The 19,039-nt window shown below is 32.0% G+C and overlaps 1 protein-coding gene and 1 pseudogene across 2 annotated transcripts; one reads left to right on the top strand and one right to left on the bottom strand.

Moving 5' to 3' along the window:
* Positions 1–4,789: 4,789 nt before the first annotated feature.
* On the top strand, positions 4,790–8,937 carry LOC124840742 (WAT1-related protein At5g40230-like). Its single transcript, XM_047316856.2, has 7 exons — positions 4,790–5,191; positions 5,296–5,358; positions 5,716–5,829; positions 7,678–7,912; positions 8,021–8,179; positions 8,265–8,416; positions 8,497–8,937. Exons 1-7 carry the CDS (start codon positions 5,016–5,018, stop codon positions 8,654–8,656), a joined length of 1,059 nt encoding a protein of 352 aa, XP_047172812.1. The 5' UTR covers positions 4,790–5,015; the 3' UTR covers positions 8,657–8,937.
* Positions 8,938–9,892: 955 nt separating this feature from the next.
* Positions 9,893–11,989, bottom strand: LOC124840739 (WAT1-related protein At5g40210-like; annotated as a pseudogene). Its single transcript, XR_015784525.1, has 7 exons — positions 11,748–11,989; positions 11,553–11,618; positions 11,280–11,393; positions 10,873–11,110; positions 10,613–10,789; positions 10,369–10,520; positions 9,893–10,214 (listed from the first exon to the last, which is right to left on the bottom strand). The product of XR_015784525.1 is annotated as a WAT1-related protein At5g40210-like (transcript).
* Positions 11,990–19,039: the final 7,050 nt, after the last annotated feature.

The raw sequence follows: 19,039 nt of genomic DNA, 5'->3' as shown, positions 1-19,039 counted from the left end.
CAAAAATACTTTTATGACCTTAAATATAATCTTCTAAATATTCCTAGTTTCACACGAACTTTTATATATTAAGTGTGTTTTATATTCTTAATATATTAAATTTGCATTTTTAAATAAAGTCTGTTTCTTTGTACAATTTCAAATGTTACTACATGTTTATCTAATAAAATAAATAAATAATTTAATTAGTAATTTAATTTTTAATATTAGATTCATGTTTTATTTTTATCGTTATGATAATATTATTAGGATGACAAATGTCGTTTAACAAGTTACCAACAAAGGACAAATCATCCATAAGGGGACATATTTACAAAATAATTTGTGGGAGCTATGCTTAGCTCAAGAGGAAAGTATGACTCACCTATTCTCTTCGTGCATAGTATCTCATGTAGTATGAAACATGTATGATAGATGGATGTAAGTGACTAAGGTGCATCATAATCAACCTATAACTAATTTTTAACACTTCAATCTTCTAAACTTAATAGTATGCAAAATCTCATTTGGAGAGGAATGGAAATAGAGAAATGGTGCAATTTTTAGACAACAGAAGGTAAATGCATGGATTTGGATTAAACATAAGATTCATAATGTCAATTCTCATATAATGACTAGTGTTTGTATTTTTATTTATGCTTAGATCTTTGTGAATTGGTAATTCCTATTTGTTAGAAGTGTCTTATGCATTTGGAAGTAGCATCACCTAAATAAGGAAGGGAGTAAGGAATAAAGCCAAAACTGAGTAGCTAAGATGAAGAGATCAAAAGACACATAAAAGGAAAGTTGGATACAAGCACAATATAAAGATCATAAAAAGACATTATTCACCTTCTTAAGGGGAAGCAATATCAAATGGCCAACATTAGTGCCTTCTTTTTTTCGCTAGAATTGATGTGAATATATTGGTTGTTTAGATATGCATTCCTTACTCACTAGTGCAAAAACATCGTATAACATCACACGTTCAACGTCGAACCACTCAATAGCCAATGTTAAAAATGATCGATTGCATTTTTGTAAATAAATACAATTATTAAACGTTGTTTAGAATTGTAATTCGACGTAAAAATATATAAAACGTCAAATGCCCCTGCGTTAGTCGTCAAAAGGTTAGTGAATTCAATAAAAATTTGAGCGGGAGATTGAAAATTCATTAACTTTATCTTAGTGCGCGAGACCCTCTCCTATGCTCAAAATTTTCTCAAACGAAGTTTGATGACCATCACATGTAATCTTTTTTTCATTTGATACAAATGCATGTTAATTTACTACTTTAGGTATGATTTTCGTTAGTTTTGACCGATTATTTTCGTGTTCTTCTCCTTCATAGGCGCATTCTGCTTTCTCTCTCACTTGTGACAACACTTTATTCCGATAAACCAAGGTTAGTTTTCGTTTTCATTTTGAAGAACTTATTTGTTATTATTTTTTGTTGAACTTGTTTGTTGTTGTTGTTGTTTGGTTGAACTTGTTTGTTGTTGTTGTTGTTTGGTTGAACTTGTTTGTTGTTGTTGTTTGATTGAACTTGTTTTTTGTTTGATTGAACTTGTTTGTTGTTTGTTGTTAATATAAAATTTGTCATTTATTGATAAAATTCGACTTCAAATTTAACGTCTCTCGAATTCAACGTGAAAGACCTAAAATATTCGACGTTGTATGTTGTTTTTGTACTAATGTCTTGACTTCGTTCTAATGCACCCTAGATCTTACCAAGGTTGTTATAAGATGTATTTATCCATAACTAACTAGAGCTAATAGCTCCCAACTTTATAAGTATGTATGTGTTTTAGAACCCATATATATATATATATAAATATATATATATATATATATATATAAATATATATATAAATATATATATATATATATATATATATATATATATATATATATATATATGGGGTTTGCTAACATGTGTACGTCTATTTTTCAATTGATACATTTTAGTGTACCGGGTTTTAGTAGACAAAAATATCCTTATATATCATGGATTCTAAGTTTTAAGGTTAAGGGTATTTTAATAATTTTCATTCTCAAAACTAAAAAAAAAAAAGAAACCCCCAAACCCTTACTCACCTCTCTCGTTCCTGTCAACCCTTTCTCTTTCCTCTTTCTCACTCCAATCTTTTCTATGTCATCCCTACTGTAGCCCCAATTGAAAAAATCAGAAACACTTGCTGTTAAACAATCTTAAAAAAAATGATTTTATAATGAGTTTTCATCTTATAATTTTTGTCTTATCTAATTTTATCCAATTTTCACAAGCATAAAGGAATTGGTAATTGGCCTGGAAAAAAATCAGAAAGACTCAGTTGTTAAACAATTCCTTACAAAAAATGACTTTATAATGTGTTTTCATTTTATAATTTTTGTCGTATATAATTTTATCTAATTTTCACAAGCATAATGACATCCGAAAGAATTGGTAATTGGCTTGAAGGGGTTTTTTTAGAGATGATGATTCAACAAATACAGATGATGAAATTAGAGAGGTTAGTGAAGATGGTGAAATTGAAGAGATCTTGAATGAACCTTTGCCTTGAAGGTGAATATGTCAATGACTCAACTCTTTACAAAGGAAAATTTTTTAAAGGCATGTGTTTCTGATTTTTTTCAATTGGGGCTACAGTAGGATGACAGATAAAAGGTTGGAGTGAGAGAGATGAAAGAGAAAGGATTGAGAGGGATGAGAGAGGTGGGTAAGGGTTTGGTGAGTTTCTTTTTTTTCTTTTAAGTTTTGAGAATGAAAATTATTAAAATACCCTTAACCTTAAAACTTGGAATCCATAATATATCATCTTGCACTTCCAAAAATTTCATTTTTAACCTTTTAACATATCATCCTTATCCTTATTTTGCACCTCCAACTTTTTCAAAAATTTAATTTTTAACTTTAATAAATATATTTTTATTTCTTTTCCTTTTCTTATTAAAAACACTATGCACCATCTTAATAATAATTAAATTTAAAATTCAAATATTATTTAATATAATTTTATATTTTAATAATTATTAAAACATAATTTATATTATAATAATAATTATATTAAAAATAAAAAAATAGAATAATTAAAATAAAAATAATAAAAATAAAAATAAAATTATATTAATTAATATATTTAAATATATTAAAATATTAAATTAAATTAAATAATTATTAAAATTTAAGTAAAAACAAAATTTTAAAAACAATCAAATATTAAATAAAATTATATTAAATAAAATTATATTAAATAAAATATTTAAATACATTTAAATTATATTAAAATATTAAATTAACTAAATAATTATTAAAATTTAAATAAAAAATGAAATTTTAAAAACAATCATTCATCGGATATCCGTAAGATCACTTATCGGATGTTTATATCCGATTAACAAATTTTAATTTAGTTTTTTTTTAAACTTTAATAATTATTAATTTTAATTTAATATTTTAATTTAATTTAATATATTTAATGTGATTTTACATATTATTTTTATTTTTATTATTATTATACTTATTTTAATTATTATTTTTTTTAACTTTTTTAATAAAACTCTTATAAAAATATAAATCATATTTTAATAATTATTAAAATATAAATATAATAAATAATATTATAATTTTTATTTAAATTCAATATTTATTAAATTTTAAATGAAAAACAAAAATATTAACATATTTTACGGTTTTAAACAAGTTTTTAAAATTTGGTTTTTGTTTAAAATTTAATAATTATTTAATTTATTTGAATATAATTTAATATATTTGAATATATTAAATCAAATTTATTATTATTATTATTTATTATTATTATTAATATTATTTTTATTTTTTTATTTTTATGTTTTTAATATAACTATTATTATAATATAAATCATATTTTAATAATTATTAAAATATAAAATTATATTAATAATATTTAAAAAATTAAATTAAATTATTATTAAAATGGTGAAGACTGTTTTTAATAAGAGAAAAAAAATAGAAAAATATTTATTAAAGTTAAAATGAAAGTTTTGAAAAAGTTAAAGATGGAGAATAATATATTAAAAGATTAAAAATGTAATTTTTGAAGGTGTATAATGATACGGTGAAGGTGTGGATGAAACACTCTGTATATAGCTTTTATAAGTAGCTGTTTTTTTTTTTTTTACGATGTTATGTCTTTTGTACCTTTATCATGTATTTTTTTTTAAGGGTTAAAACACTCCATAACTGTTTTACGATATTTATTTATTTATTATTTGCTGATAAAAAAAAAACCATGATACATATACCCACCCAGTTAACATTCTAATATAAAAAAAAGATACTCGTACCCATAAAATAATGGAGTTCATTTATAATATTAATTTTCTATCCCTTACATATTTTGTCTTTGGATACAAATATTTTTGACATTCTTGTACACAATTCCAATAAAATCGTCTCCTTCATATCTAATATCACAAATCCAAAATTTTGATTATTATCTACTATATCATCGAATATGGATATATAATTTCAATGTTTTTGAATATTCTAAAGATTTGTAGAGAACAACACTCATGAAAAAAATATGACATTATCTTCATATAAAAAATATAGAAAATCAATTAATGTAAAAATCAAATTACTAATTGAACATTTTATAAACATGTCGACATTTTAAAAAATATTCACTTAAATATTAGTATTCAATTAAATCAAAAATAAATATAGGAATAAAATAAATAAAAAACCAAAAATATCAACTAAATTAATAATTAAGTGTCTAAATGATTAAAAACAGAACATGTAAACTCTATTTCTGTACCCAGCCGCCAAGGGGTTAGGCCGTAACCTCTGCCGCAATTTATTTCACGCGATATAATCCAACGGTTCTGCTTTCTGGTACAGAGAAAACCTTGATAGAAACACCGAACAGGATCCAAACTGGTTCATAAGAATGAGGAAGAAACAGGGAGTGGAAGTTGACTCTGAATTGAAGTAGTTTTCGCGTTATCCTTGAAAACTGCTGCTGATAGTAAGCGTAATTTATGTGAAGATGGGGAAGTTGACTCTTCCGTTTGTTGGAATGATTATGGCGGAGTTTGCTCAAGTTGGTCTAATCATATTGAGCAAAAAAGCCATGGCACAAGGAATGACCAATTTCATCTTCATCTTCTATTCCAACACAATCGCTGCCCTCCTTCTTCTTCCCATTTCCTTACTTATACACAGGTTACCACCTATCTCTCTCTGTAAATTATTATCAATTCAGTTGCTATTTTTCAGAACTGAACCTCGCCATTAATGATTTATGATTGGCTTATAATACTTGGCAGATTTGAACGTCCTCCAATCACCTTTTCCATCCTTTGTGAATTCTTCCTGCTTGCACTGCTCGGGCAAGTTCAAAAACTCACCTATTTCATGTATATTGTGCAGAGAAATATGTATTTATATATTGTGGATAAAAGAATGTGTTATCAGTTTTTATACATATCTTTTGTTAAACCTAATTTTACTCTTTACGTTCTTAAATTGATGAATTTGCGGACATTTTTTTACTATACAAAGTTAGAAAGAGACTGAACTCACACGGTTGGAGAATTAATTTATTAATTTAAAAGAACAGAGATCAAAAACCGAATTTATCCAAAAAATATAGGGAATACTAGCATATTTTTTCCTATTTCATATTATTCATATGAATGAGATAAAAAGACAGTTGATTCTAATGCCTGAAATGCGTTTTGTTTTAGTTATTTGGCGCAGGCTTTTGGGTATGCTGGGATTTACTACGGCTCAGCTACACTCAGCACATCCATTCTCAACCTCGTTCCTGGTTTTACTTTCGTACTTGCTGTTCTTTTTAGGTTCATCCCATTTCCTTCTTCTTGCTTATGTCCTTACCCTTCCTATACTTAACTCTAGCATGATTTATTTTATTATGGGGCAATGTGAATTTCATGTTTGGCTCCACAAACTAGATGTGGTTTCCAAGTTTATGCTTGCCAATGGGTTTCTAAACATGTTGATTTCAATATTAATATCAATACTATGTGAAGATTATATTTTTCATATGACTGTTGAGCGTAGGGGAACTATGATCAAATTGCAAGGTATGGAGTTGTAAGAACAATTGATTCTAGAAAAGGGGTTGAATAGAGCTCTAGACTTTTTTCTCACAAACGATAGATCGTCTAATAACCAAACTAAACAACACAATAATTTTATACTGATATACTCTGACTCACGAGTTATGTTTAGTCTAGTTCTATCTTAAGATAAGTAAGGGGTAATTACATATTACATATGAATACACAAACCATTCCTAGTTAGTCCATCTCAATAAGACCTCAAAAGATAGTAACATAGAAACTATCAAAGAAAAAACAGTTTAGGCTCACTAGGAATCTCATACTATCCCACAAAACTTAGAACACTTAGAACATTTAAGTTAGTATTTATATATGTTCTTCACTTGAGATTTGAGTTTTATATAATTTTCATGAAGTTGACCATTGCTTCAAGTGATTCTCAATATCATAATCTTTACTGATTGCTTGAAATAATCTTTGCATGACTTGATTACCGTTTGTATAGAGACGAAACTGAAGACTGCATTTCCATAGATAATGCAAAGCATATCATAAACACAATTTGAATATATGCAGTAAAAGCATATGATTGAATCAAATAAATCACTTCATGTTTCATTTGTTTTTTTTTTAGCTTCAATATGAACGTCATTAAATCTTTTGTTTAGGCGGTTTTCGTAACGGGAAGATATAAACTTACCGAGTATACTTTTGTCTTAATTCTAGTTACGGCTGATGATGTAGAATATGTTTAGCACTTTATACAATTATATGATATGAGAAGTCGTCTAACAAGTGTTGGTAAGCTCTGAAAGGTCTGACAAGCTACGGTTTTTAAGGTCTGACAAGCTACGGTTTGTACAAAACACACATTATAAGGTTTATAATAAAGAACATATACATATATACAAGTCACATTGAATAATAGTTATCATCAAAACATCTTATATGGGGATGGTTTAGTAGTTTTAGATTGGTTAGATCGTCTTAGTCTCGCAGGAGTTTGATTCAAAGTTTGAATTCTAGTGCACAATAAGGCTTTGGGCTTTCTAACCATAGCGACTGGCTTTTTTTGGCATGGTTCTCCCAAGATTCTTATCATAATCTTTGAATTCGACTTTTGGTTTGTTGTTTCAGAAATTCTCTTCTCTTTAGATGAAGTTGTTCCAGATAATCTGGATGTATGCCTCCAATCGCTCTGGTTGTGGCCATCATAGTAGCAATGATAAATAAAGAGTAAAATTGGCTAGGGATCCTTCTAGTTTTTGTCTAGGACTTGGTGTTCTAGGTGCTATAGATTGCCAATTATGTTTTCTCTTGAAAATAAAAAATATTTCATTTTGGAGTTTGGACACCTGGTGCCTACACCATAACTTCGTGATTCTGTATTTATATATGTTTTTTTTATCAGCAAAAGTGATTCTTTATATAAACATATATCTGGATCAAATGATGAGTTTAGTTGGGTGATGAATTGGAAAGACTTTTGTAGTTATTTTAAAATTAAAGGCTCGCTAAATATGCATTTTATTTCATTAAAGAGCAAATGATGACAATGTTGTTTTTCAATTGGTGGTTCACCGCCATAGATTTATTTAAACTTTTCCTACTTTCTGGTTCCAGAATGGAACAATTAGATTGGAGAAAATTTAGCAGCCTAGCTAAGTCCTTGGGAACAATAGTTTCAATTGCTGGTGCTTTTATTGTGACTTTGTACAAGGGCCCTGCACTTTTGCTGGGAGTGTCATCGGCAGACTCATCTCCAAAGCGACTTTTATCGGTAGATTCTAATTGGATACTTGCAGGATTATTTCTCGCTGCTGATTGTGTAATGACTTCCGCATATATTATTTTACAGGTAAAGTTACCACCATAGTATTATTGATAGCGCTCTCATAGTCTGTGATTTCTACCAGCATGCTTCAAATACTCTATATTTGGCTAATTGTAATTTGCTATATTACAGGCTTCTATTCTTAAAAAGTATCCAGCAGAGTTGATTGTTGTATTCTTTTATTGTTTCTTTGTGGCCATTCAATCTGCTGTGACTTGTTTAGTTGTGGAAAGAGACATCAATGCTTGGAGCTTGGAACCCAAGTTAAGGTTGCTTGCAGTATTATACTCGGTAATCAAAATAAATTAAATTCCCGCTAATAATTACTGCATTATCTTTACCTTGAAGTCTGAGCTTCATCTGTAAACATTGACAGGGAGTCATGGGCTCTGCATTTCAAGTTGGTATTATTTCTTGGTGTTTGCACAAGACAGGACCAGTTTTTGTTTCCATGTTCAAGCCCTTAGGAATACTCATATCAGTGGTTTTAGGTGTTTTCTTCCTCGGAGACGCATTCTATCTTGGAAGGTGGGTTGTGTAGCTTGTGCTTTATTGTACTATTGAGTTTATTTTATCCAATATGGATTCATAGTTACCATTTAATGCAGTCTGGTTGGTGCTATTGTGATTGTTGTCGGGTTTTATTCTGTATTATGGGGGAAAGCCGAAGACATTAAAGATGGTGGAGTGAGAATGATACGTTACCAGAAAGTGGGAGATGAGCTCCTTTTGGAGGAAAACAGCCATGAGGACACACAAGGGCCTTAGTTCATTTTAAAAGGATGCTCCAATTCTGCCATCAAATAGGCAGTTTCAAATATTGTACTCAGAATAAAAAAGTAGTCTCTGAAGTATATTAGTTCTCTCCTTTCTTTTGAGGATGAGGACTAGTGTTACCTATATACTAGTGTGTAGATGTGTCGATCTAAAGTTGGAGTTTAAAGATGACATCAACCTTGATAGTTGTAACATGTTTTGTTCATCAAGTCTTTAAGAAAAGTCATGTTGTAAAATTTTTATTTTTGTAAAGAAGAAAATTGTTCTGTAGATACCAAAAGTTTGTCAACACTCTACACCATGAGAGAGAAAGACTGGGACGAGGGATGGGTGCGTAGGTGATAAGATGTGACAAGAAAATGAAAATGATATGTTAAACGGGTCTTTATATTTGTTGGTGTCTGCGTATCATTGTTGGAAAAGAAAAGTTCATCTAATATGAACATGAAGTCGCATTTCAAGAAAATAAGAAGCCTAGTAAGTACAATCTATAACATCATTCAGAAATGAAAATCCTACAACAAAATGCTACGACATCTCGTGGAAATGATGGTTCCACGTATTTTCAGTGAGAAATGGGTTTAAATTGTTCAGATATTTAGCACCAGAATTTTCAGAGTTTTCTTTCTTTCTCTTTTTATCTTTCATCTTGTTTGTTTGTTATGTGTATTGATTAATAAAATAGGACTGCACGTTTAAGGTTTGATCCAAATAACAATTTTTTCTTTCTATATCTTCTATTGCGCTGATAAATTTTAAATTTAAAAAGAGTAAGGAAAGAGAGGAAAACTAAACCATTATTTAATAAAAAAAAGGGGACACAATTTTGTGTTTACATATTTAATATAAATTTAATATTTATTTAAAAGTAAGTAAAATAATATAATGTTGCAAACAAAATTAATATGGAAATGTGAATAACCCATAAACATATAAGAGAGAGATGTAATTATATTAATTGCCTGTATTTGTGGTATTTTTTCTAACTATGTTTAGTATTTGTTTATGTATGTATAATACTTTTTAATGTAATGTATGGATCATATTTAAAAAAAAAAACTTATTAAAAAATGTTTTATAAGAACAAATACTAGAAAGGAATTAAGAAATACCAAATTCACTGACAATTAAAACGGATTATGTTGATATTCAAGAAATGAATATCTGATGCAAGAAGCTGTCTTAGGTGCAGTGCTGCAAATCAAGGGGTGCTTTGAACATGAAACAGACCCATATAATCTTATCAAATTAGACTAAAATTTTTTTGTTTTCTCAGTCTGCCGTCAAAATATTACATCGTGAGACATTTATCTTGAAGATCTGTAAGTGCTAATAATTTCAGCATTTGCCAAAAAATAACCACCAGTATTTGATTCCATCATTATCTCAGGGATGATTCTATTCTTCCATTCTCTTGTTCTGCAAAAGAGGGGCAACGGGCGAGGATGATTCCAACGTATGATCTTCACTCTCTTCCTTCGTTCTCTCTTGGCTTTTTCCCCAAAGAACACCATAAAAACCAATCACCACTATGGCTGCTCCAAGCACACTGTACATAAAACAAAGACAAGACTTTGATATCCTATTCCTTCTAACACTAAAGTATTTTTTCAATTGCATTACACAAAAGGAGAATATTCTCCTTTCATAATTGTCATCCCTCCACGTTTCTCTTATGATTAAGACATGAAAGAAATTTATACCTGCCAAGATAGAGAGAGTCACCCAGTAACGAAATTCCCATTATGGCCGCAAAGACTATTCCAATTGGCTTAAACATTGCAACATAGAGAGGGCCCTTCTTTCCCATCACCCATATATGAACAACACTTCGAAAGGATACGCTGAAAATTGCCTACATTCAGAAAGACACTAAGTTAACTCGAAAATCAGAACAACAAGACTTGTATAATACAGTCAGGGAATAGTATCAGTCTCTATTCTTACTTGACATATAATAGCTATCAACTGCACATCAAATCCCAATCTCAAAGCCTTTGGATCCTTAACTGAAATCAGTGAAGCTGGAACAGATAGCAGAGCTACTAATGTACCGCGAATGAGTACCACCATAAGCTCTGCAGGGTAATTTCTGATTATCCATGTTTACAAATACGAAAGAAACTAAGTGAAACCAATATATTTTAGCATCTGTTATACTTATTTGTACATAAGCCAACATCCTGTCCGATATTTGCATTAATTACCTGAACTATAAACAACAACGAGAGAACAAAGCTATGACCCGCAAGTAACACTGCTCCAATTACCCAATCAAAATTTTCAGATGAAACGAGGTTTTTGGGAAACAATTTATTAGACGGATGATTATTTATGATTGCCTGGCCCTTGTACAGAGTAATTATCAAGGCTCCAGTGATTGATACAAATGTCCCAATGGCCTTGGCCTGTGTGCTGTTAGTTTTCCAATCCAATTTTTCCATCCTGTACCCACAATTACCAAACGGATAAGCTTAAGGATTAGTTGAGAAAATTATGCAATACCTACTATAAGGTAGCTATTAATTCCAAAATTTGATTGCACTCTGTCACTTTTCATTGCTAAGATCTCAAGAGAAAACCGTTGTTACAAAATGAGAGCAAAGATAAGAACCTGAAGAAGATGGCAAGTATGAAGGTAAAAGCAGGGATTAAGTCAGACATTGCAGTTGCTAAAGTAGGAGAGCTGAAACCGATTCCAAAAAACCTTAGCATCTGAACACTGCAACTGCAAGACAGAGAAGAACACAAGTTCAGAGAAAGAAAGGTAAAAAGAAGTCCAAATGAGACTTGAAAACAAATAACCATAAACCTGCTCCCTCATCAACAAGACATTCATTCAGGTTAAACCAAAATTAAGATTGTTTACACTGAAAAAGGTAATTACCTTAACAAGCCATTAACAAATATTTGGCCCACCAAGGAATAAGTGAGTGGCGGAGGAGCTCTTTTCCTGCTAAGTCATGAAATCGATTAAAAAGAGAGAGAGAGAGAGAGGAGAATGTATTTACTTGTCTAGAATTCATTAATATATGGGTAAAGGGAAAAGAAAAGAAAAGAAAAGAAGTTTGGATGGAGATACCTGTGAAAGAATAAGGTTAAGGGAAGAAGTAAGCAAGATGCCAATGCATTGGAGTACATGACGAACACAAAATCATTCATGCCCTTCTTCATGGCTGCTTTGCTTAGAGTGTACACAATCACATCCAAGAACTCTATGGATAACAGCAAAGCAACCACACCCCATTCCCTCATGCTGGTTTTCTGAAGGAATTTCTTGTGAATGCAATTTGCTAAGATGCTTAGTAATGTTCATTCTCTCGCTCCGAGGAGGAGTTTATTATAAAGACGAAAGTGTTTCTGATTGCACCAGTTCAAGTGGAGATAAGTGAAAATGACTGAAATTTGTGGGGCCACAGAGAACAGAAATTATCTTAAAAACGAATAGAAGGGACCACTATGTGGATTATGCATTTGATAATGACAGGGGAAATATAAGACACGATAGGTACTCACACAGGATGCCAAGTGTTGGGGCGAGTATCATCCATAAAATTGTATTTGTGGATAAAATCGTAGTTACCTGTGAACATCTGTAAAAAAATATATTTTATACATTTTAAAATAAAATTTAATTAAAATATATATAAATTAATTACGCGTATCCGACTTATTTAAAAACAAATATTAAAATACCAACTATCCATTATACACATATACTAAATATACCGCCACGGATTTATTCATGTATATATATATGTACTCGTGAAATTTTTATTATTTCTATACTGAAAAATTATTCAGAATAATTTAAGTTGAAGATTAAGTTTTATCCAAATGTCAATGTTAAATATTATACAAGAAAATAAAATTTATAAACAGATTTATTTAAAGTTTTAGGATAAAATTAGCATTTACAGACTAATATATGCTAATCAAAATAGATATTCATGCATAAAAAATCAATCGATTAGAATTAGAATAAGTTAGATATTTAATTAGTCTAAACAATAATAAAATTTCTTTAAATTGAACGATAATTAAATGACCTGAATTAAAAATCTATAAAAAAACTATAAATATAAGTTAAAATTATATTATTAAAATTTTTATTACGTATCTATAACAACAATTTTATCCATCCAATTTGAATTAATCTTAACATCAAAACATTTTTAACATATATCATATCTAGTTAAAATATTATTTATTGAGAAAAGGATAGCATTAAAACAAGTGAAAAAAATCATTTTAAGAAAACATTTAAGTAAAAGTGTCAAATGTTTTAATGTTTTGTTTGTATTGGTGTGAAATTATATAATATCTCTCTCACACCCTTATTAAAAAAACATGATAAGATATAGAGTAAATAATTTTTTAACACATCTAAATATTTTACATTTGATATTACTTTTATATTTAATATAAAAATTTATATTTTCATGAACATTACTTTTGTAATCTTTGTCAAACGAATATTGACACACTTGTATTAAACGATGACGACGACGTGGCATTATTGAACTGCAGAACTATGGTTACTTAAATTTATTACAGTAGGTGAGTGAATGACAACGGAAAGTGCGTATGGTAAGGATTGTGGACTGAAACCTGCGTCTTCTATCTAAAGTCCACCGCACATAAATAGCCTGTCTTTATCGTCAAAAAAGTACAATAACGTAAATGCAAAAAACGAAGGTAGCGGAGAGACCACAAACTAACTTTTCAAAGTTACTTGTTTTTTTTGTATTTATTTAAAATAATATAATTTCAGTTTTATACACAATTTTAGGTCGTGTTCTTAGAACACCACTTCAATCTCATTTTAAAAGAATTAAAAAGAAGGTAGCTATTATCACATTAATCTTCTTTGTTGTCATTGTTTCATTTTTAAAATGGGTGAAGAAAAAAATAGAATTCATTATTAGAAATGCTTGATAGCTACTGAAAAGTGACAGGATGTATTCTGCATGGTATTGTACAATAATACGGCTGTTTCTTAAGTTTACATTCTATTGTTGTAAGACATACGACATATAGAAAGATTGAAAATTAAGATTCTTATAAGGAGACTTTCTTTAAATATCTAATCTTCAATTTAATGTTTCTTCTATAAAACAAGGCGACGTTTTTGTATTTAATTTCTTTAAACGATATATTTTTTGAATGAATTTGAGAATTTCATACCTAATATTCCAACAGTACAGAGTGTTCTTGCACAGGTTTAACTATTATTTCTAATTGAAAAATAAAAGATCAAGTCATGACATTTTTACATGCATTAAGTTGTCAATATAGTAATCTGAGATCTCACGTTCTCTTTTTTGGATACTTTACCATCTATATTGCAAATATTTTTTGTTGACGTAGCTAACAAGGATGACAATATTTTGCAACAAATTTTACCTAATGTATACTAATGCAGTCAATTTAGTCAATTCTTCATCTACGTGCAACCACTTTTGACATATTGATCATACAAAATATTTGTTGTTGTAAAATGGATTTTTTATCACCAAGTCACAATTAAAATGTCCTAGTCTCAAAGCTTTAAGTTCCTTTTCTGAAATCAATGCAGCAGGAACAGAAAGTATATGGGTCAAGGTAGTGAATGAGTACTACCACCGGCTCCGAACGGTATTCTCTCAGTATATGTTTCAACAAAATATGAAAGAAGTAAAAGTAAAATCAATTGTGCAATGCTTGCGGTTGCAAATATGCCAAAAGATGTTTCAGATTTGAATTGATTACCACAAGTTTATAAAAAGAAAACACGAACTAGCAGCAAGGAACACTGCCCCAAGTAACCAATCATGTTGCATAGATAGAACACGTTTTCTATAGAACGACTTAAAAGGTTGATAGCTGTTCAAGATAACCTGGCCTTTGTACAGAGACATTATCAAGTCCCCAACTTTTTACCAAGGTGTCCATACTCTTGGTCCAACTGATGTAAGCTTTCAGTATAGTGTATATCCGGTCAATTATTTGTCGGACAGTCATTTTATAATACAAAAATCAAAGTAAATTAATTTCAAAACTATATGTTGTAACCCCTCTAAGCAATACTATTATTAGGAATGAGAGGTTCAAATGTGAGTCACAAGCTTATGTTGGGATGATTTTATTCACTATTAATTAATAAGTCAGCAAAATTTTAGAACTTTTGAGTTGCGTACTGAACATTTGTTACCCATTAGAGAATATTGTTAGAAGGATTGGTTATATATATGATTTGGTTATATATATGATTGTAAGTTCCGTTACGAAGGAATGAAAAAAAAAAGTATTTTCTCTTCCTACTCTTCTCATTCTTTAGGAGGTTCCTCTGTCCTCGAATAAAAAGAGTACATGCTACCCCAACATTTTGGTGCTCTCGTTGTTTTCTCTCCATCATGGTTGAATCTGTTCATAAGACTCAGTCAGAAAACATGGATGAGATGCTCCATAACATGTCCCTTGTCATCTCCAAAATGGATGACATAAATCTTCGCCTCTCAACCCTTGAAAATCGCCCCCCTTCTCCACCTCCTTCTCTTCCCCCATTTTCCTCACCCGATAACCATTCCTCTTATTGTCATTTTCTCAAGTTAGATGTTCCCTGCCTTGATGGTTATGACCCCATGGTTGGATCTTCAAGATCTCTCAGTTCTTTGACTATCATTCCACACCGGAGGAAGAATGGATCACCATCGCGTCTTTCTACCTTAACGGTCCTGCTCTTGCGTGGTTTCAGTGGATATACCGATTTGAATAAATTCACTCATGGCCACAATTACTACAAGCTTTAGAGACTCGTTTCACGCCCACTGCCTTCCATGATCCTTAGGGTAAGCTTTTCAATCTAACTCAAACCTCCTTTGTTGCTGTTTATATGAGTAGGTTTGAGACTCTTGCTAATCGGATTGTTGAGTTGCAACCCCAACTTCTTTTGAGTTGCTTTATTTCTGGGTTAAAACCGAAAATTTGCCGTGAGGTGCTTTCTCAAGAGCTGCAAATGCTCTCTCAAGCTTATGGGTTAGCTCGCCTTCATGAGGAAAAGTTCCATGATCTGACTCGTCTAGTTCGGTCGCGTAGTGGTCTTCCCGGATCGTTGTCGCCGGTGACCCGTCCGTTCACTCCACCTCTAGTTCCTTCAATTCCTCTAAAGAAATTCCCACCTCTTCTACCTGCTCCTCCTCGGCGCACATGCTTTAAATAATTAATAGAGCCAAAGATGGTTGATCGATGTGAGTGTGGCTTGTGTTTCAATTGCGAACAAAAATTCTCACACAACCATCGCTGCCCATCATGTTACATGTTGTTGGTTGCTGAAGAGGATGATGACTCAAATGATTCTTCTTTGCATGCTTCAATTACGGAACCCAACTCGCCATCTCCTACAGTACCTGTTCCCACTAATGATCCGAATCCAGCCCAGCTTAGCTTGAATGCCTTGTCGAGCCTTGAAGCTCCTGCAACACTGCGGATCTTAGGTCAAGTGAGTCAATTTCAGGTAAAATTTTTGATGGATGGGGGTAGTACTCATAATTTCATCCAAGAAATAGTGGCTATTTTTTTAGCCCTATCTCGCAGCCCAATTCTAGTTTTGAAAATTATGGCGGGGAGCGACGAAGTTCTATTATGCACTGAATTATGTACAGGGGTTGAATTACTTATACAGGGACATGTTTTTAAGGTAGACTTATACATATTGGGAATGAATGGGTCTGACATTGTCTTAAGGGCCCAATGTCTCAAACAAATGAGTCTAGTCTCATGGACTAACAAACCCTTACTATGTAGTTTAACCATCCTAATGGCCTTATTGTGTTAAAGGATCAAACTACTTCCCCTCTGAAACCTATTTCTTTTCACCAATTAAAAAGAGTCCTTCATTCAGACCCTACAACTCAATTCTTCTCCCTTAGAGTCAAAAGTCAACCAGTCACACCATTGCCTTTCCCTACCCTCTCACACGAACACACTCCCCTCCAACTTCTACTACACAAATACCACTTCCTTTTTACTAAACCTTTTTCTCTCCCTCGCAAAAGGTTTTCCGATCATTTCATTCCCTTACTCCCAAATTCTGCCCTGGTCAATGTTTGACCCTACCATTACCCACAATCCCAGAAAATCGAGATTGAAGCTTAAGTCTCTAAGCTATTATCCAATGGGTGGATACAACCAAGTGCTAAAATCCCTTCTCTTCTCCGGTCTTACTACTGAAGAAGAAAGATGGCTCTTAGCGTATGTGTGTTGATTATCACGCCCTCAATGCCATCACAATCAAGGATCACTTCCCAATGCCTATGGTGGATGAACTTCTTGATGAATTGGGTCATGGTCAGTGTTTTTCCAAGCTTGATTTGACTTTCAGGTTCCATCAAATCCGCTTAAACCCCAAGGACACTCAACAAACCGCCTTTCGATCTCACGACGAACATTACAAATATTGTGTCATGCCTTTCGGGTTATGTAATGCCCCTTCCATGGTCTAGTCCACCATGAATGACATCTTTCGCCCTTAGTTACGTTGATTTGTGATTTTTTTTCAACGATATATTGGTTTATAGTACGTCTTTATCTGATCATGGTTTCCATTTAATAGATTTTCTCTGTATTATCAGAGCACAAGTTTTTCTTAAAATCTCATAAGTGCGAGTTTGGATGACCTAAGATCGCTTATTTGGGCCATATTGTATCTGATGGCGGAGTATCACCTGATCCATTAAAGATTTCAGTTGTGCTTGATTGGCCAGTTCCTACATTCGTTAAAGGGCTTCATGTTTCTTCAGCTAATTGGGTTTTATCCAAAATTTGTGAAGGGTTATGCTTTGATTGCCAACTCTCTCATCGAGTTGCTTAAGAATGATAATTTTCATTGGTCACATGCATCACAGGATGCCTTTGATGCATTGAAGAAGGCAATGACAACAACTCTGGTTCTAACATTCCCTAATTTTTCTGAACCGTTTCTTGTTCAAACCGATGCTTCAGGCACGACCATGGGTTCGGTCCTTTTATAGGGAGGTCACCCCATTGCTTACTTCAGTAAGGTATTCTGTCCTCAGATGGCTCGTGCATCTGCATATTGATTGTTCCTTAGTTTGTCTTCTTGGACGAATTAAAGAAGGAGCTTCAAAGTGATTCCTCTTACATTTCCATGTTGGATAAATGTGATATCAATCCTTCCTCCCTTACCGAGTACAAGAAAGTGGATGGGTTTTTATTGTACAAGGGAAGAATCTGGCTTCCTCCAAATTTTGGTTATAAGCCAACAATACTCCGAGAATTTCATGACACTAATACATGGGACATGCTAGAGTCGCTACGACCTTGCAACGTCTTAGTGCCAATTTTTATTGGGACTCAATGAAGAAGGATGTTCGCGATTATGTATCAAAGTGTAATATCTGCCAACAAACAAAGTACCAAGCTATGAAACAACCAAGGCTTTTGAAACCTCTTCCTGTTTCGTCTAATGTGTGGGAAGATGTGTCTATGGATTTCATTACTTGTCTTCCTCCTTCATTTGGATACACTATGATTTTGGTGGTAGTAGATGGTTTTTCTAAAGGGGTTCATCTGGGTGCTTTACTTGCCCACTTTGAGGGCTTTCATTTTTGACGAGGCTTCTCTTTGGTACAAATTTTTACCTTGGGCAAAGTACCACTATAACACCTTAGTTCATTCTCGTTCTTGTCTTTCCCTAATATCAAATTATCTACAGGAAACCTCCTCCTTCCTTTTCTTTTTATGTTGTTAGGTCATCATCAATTGTCGTTGTCACTATCATCTCGTGAGGAGGTTTTTCGCCTACTGCAATAGAAACTGCTCAAAGTACAGATTCACATGAAGGAATATGCGGATAAGCATCGTAGAGACATGATTTATGAAGTGGGTTCTTGTGTTACAGCCCCACAAACAAACTTCCCCTTCCAGTTCCAAGTATCACAAATTAGTCAAATGCTACTATGGTATATACAAGGTTTTGATGCACATTGGCCTTATAGCTTATAAATTAGAGCTCCCTTTAAATGCCAAAATACATGATGTCTTCCATTGCTCTTGTCTAAAGCCATATGTCGGTCCTTCCCCAACTAAGGTTGATCACCTTCCACCTAACTTCATTGGTAGTCACCCCCTCGTCAGTGGTTGAGTTTGTCCGCAAATGACACCTCTTGGGAAATTTGGGTTGAACTGAAATCCTTGTACAACATTGAGGACAAGGTTGAATGTCATGGGAAGGGTGTTGTTGTAGTAACCCCTCCAAGTAATACTATTATTAGTAGTGAGAATCCTAAACGTGAGTCACAAGCCTATAGGCTGGGATGATTTTATTCATTATTAGTTAATGAGTCAGCAAAGTTCTGGAACATTTTTCATTGC

The sequence above is a fragment of the Vigna umbellata genome, chromosome 2, assembly GCF_029865625.1.
Source record: "Vigna umbellata cultivar VRB3 chromosome 2, Vumbellata_1.0, whole genome shotgun sequence".
NCBI classification, from domain to species: Eukaryota; Viridiplantae; Streptophyta; class Magnoliopsida; order Fabales; family Fabaceae; genus Vigna; species Vigna umbellata.
The sequence above is the reverse complement of the archived record's forward strand: the minus strand, read 5'-3'. Positions and strand labels throughout refer to the sequence as shown.

Coding starts and splice junctions, on each gene's coding strand:
- LOC124840742 (XM_047316856.2), top strand. CDS start 5,016: ATGGGGAAGTTGACTCTTCCGTTTGTTGGAATGATTATGGCGGAGTTT. Junction 5,192..5,295: donor ATTTCCTTACTTATACACAG/GTTACCACCTAT, acceptor AATACTTGGCAG/ATTTGAACGTCCTCCAATCA. Junction 5,359..5,715: donor TTCCTGCTTGCACTGCTCGG/GCAAGTTCAAAA, acceptor GTTTTGTTTTAG/TTATTTGGCGCAGGCTTTTG.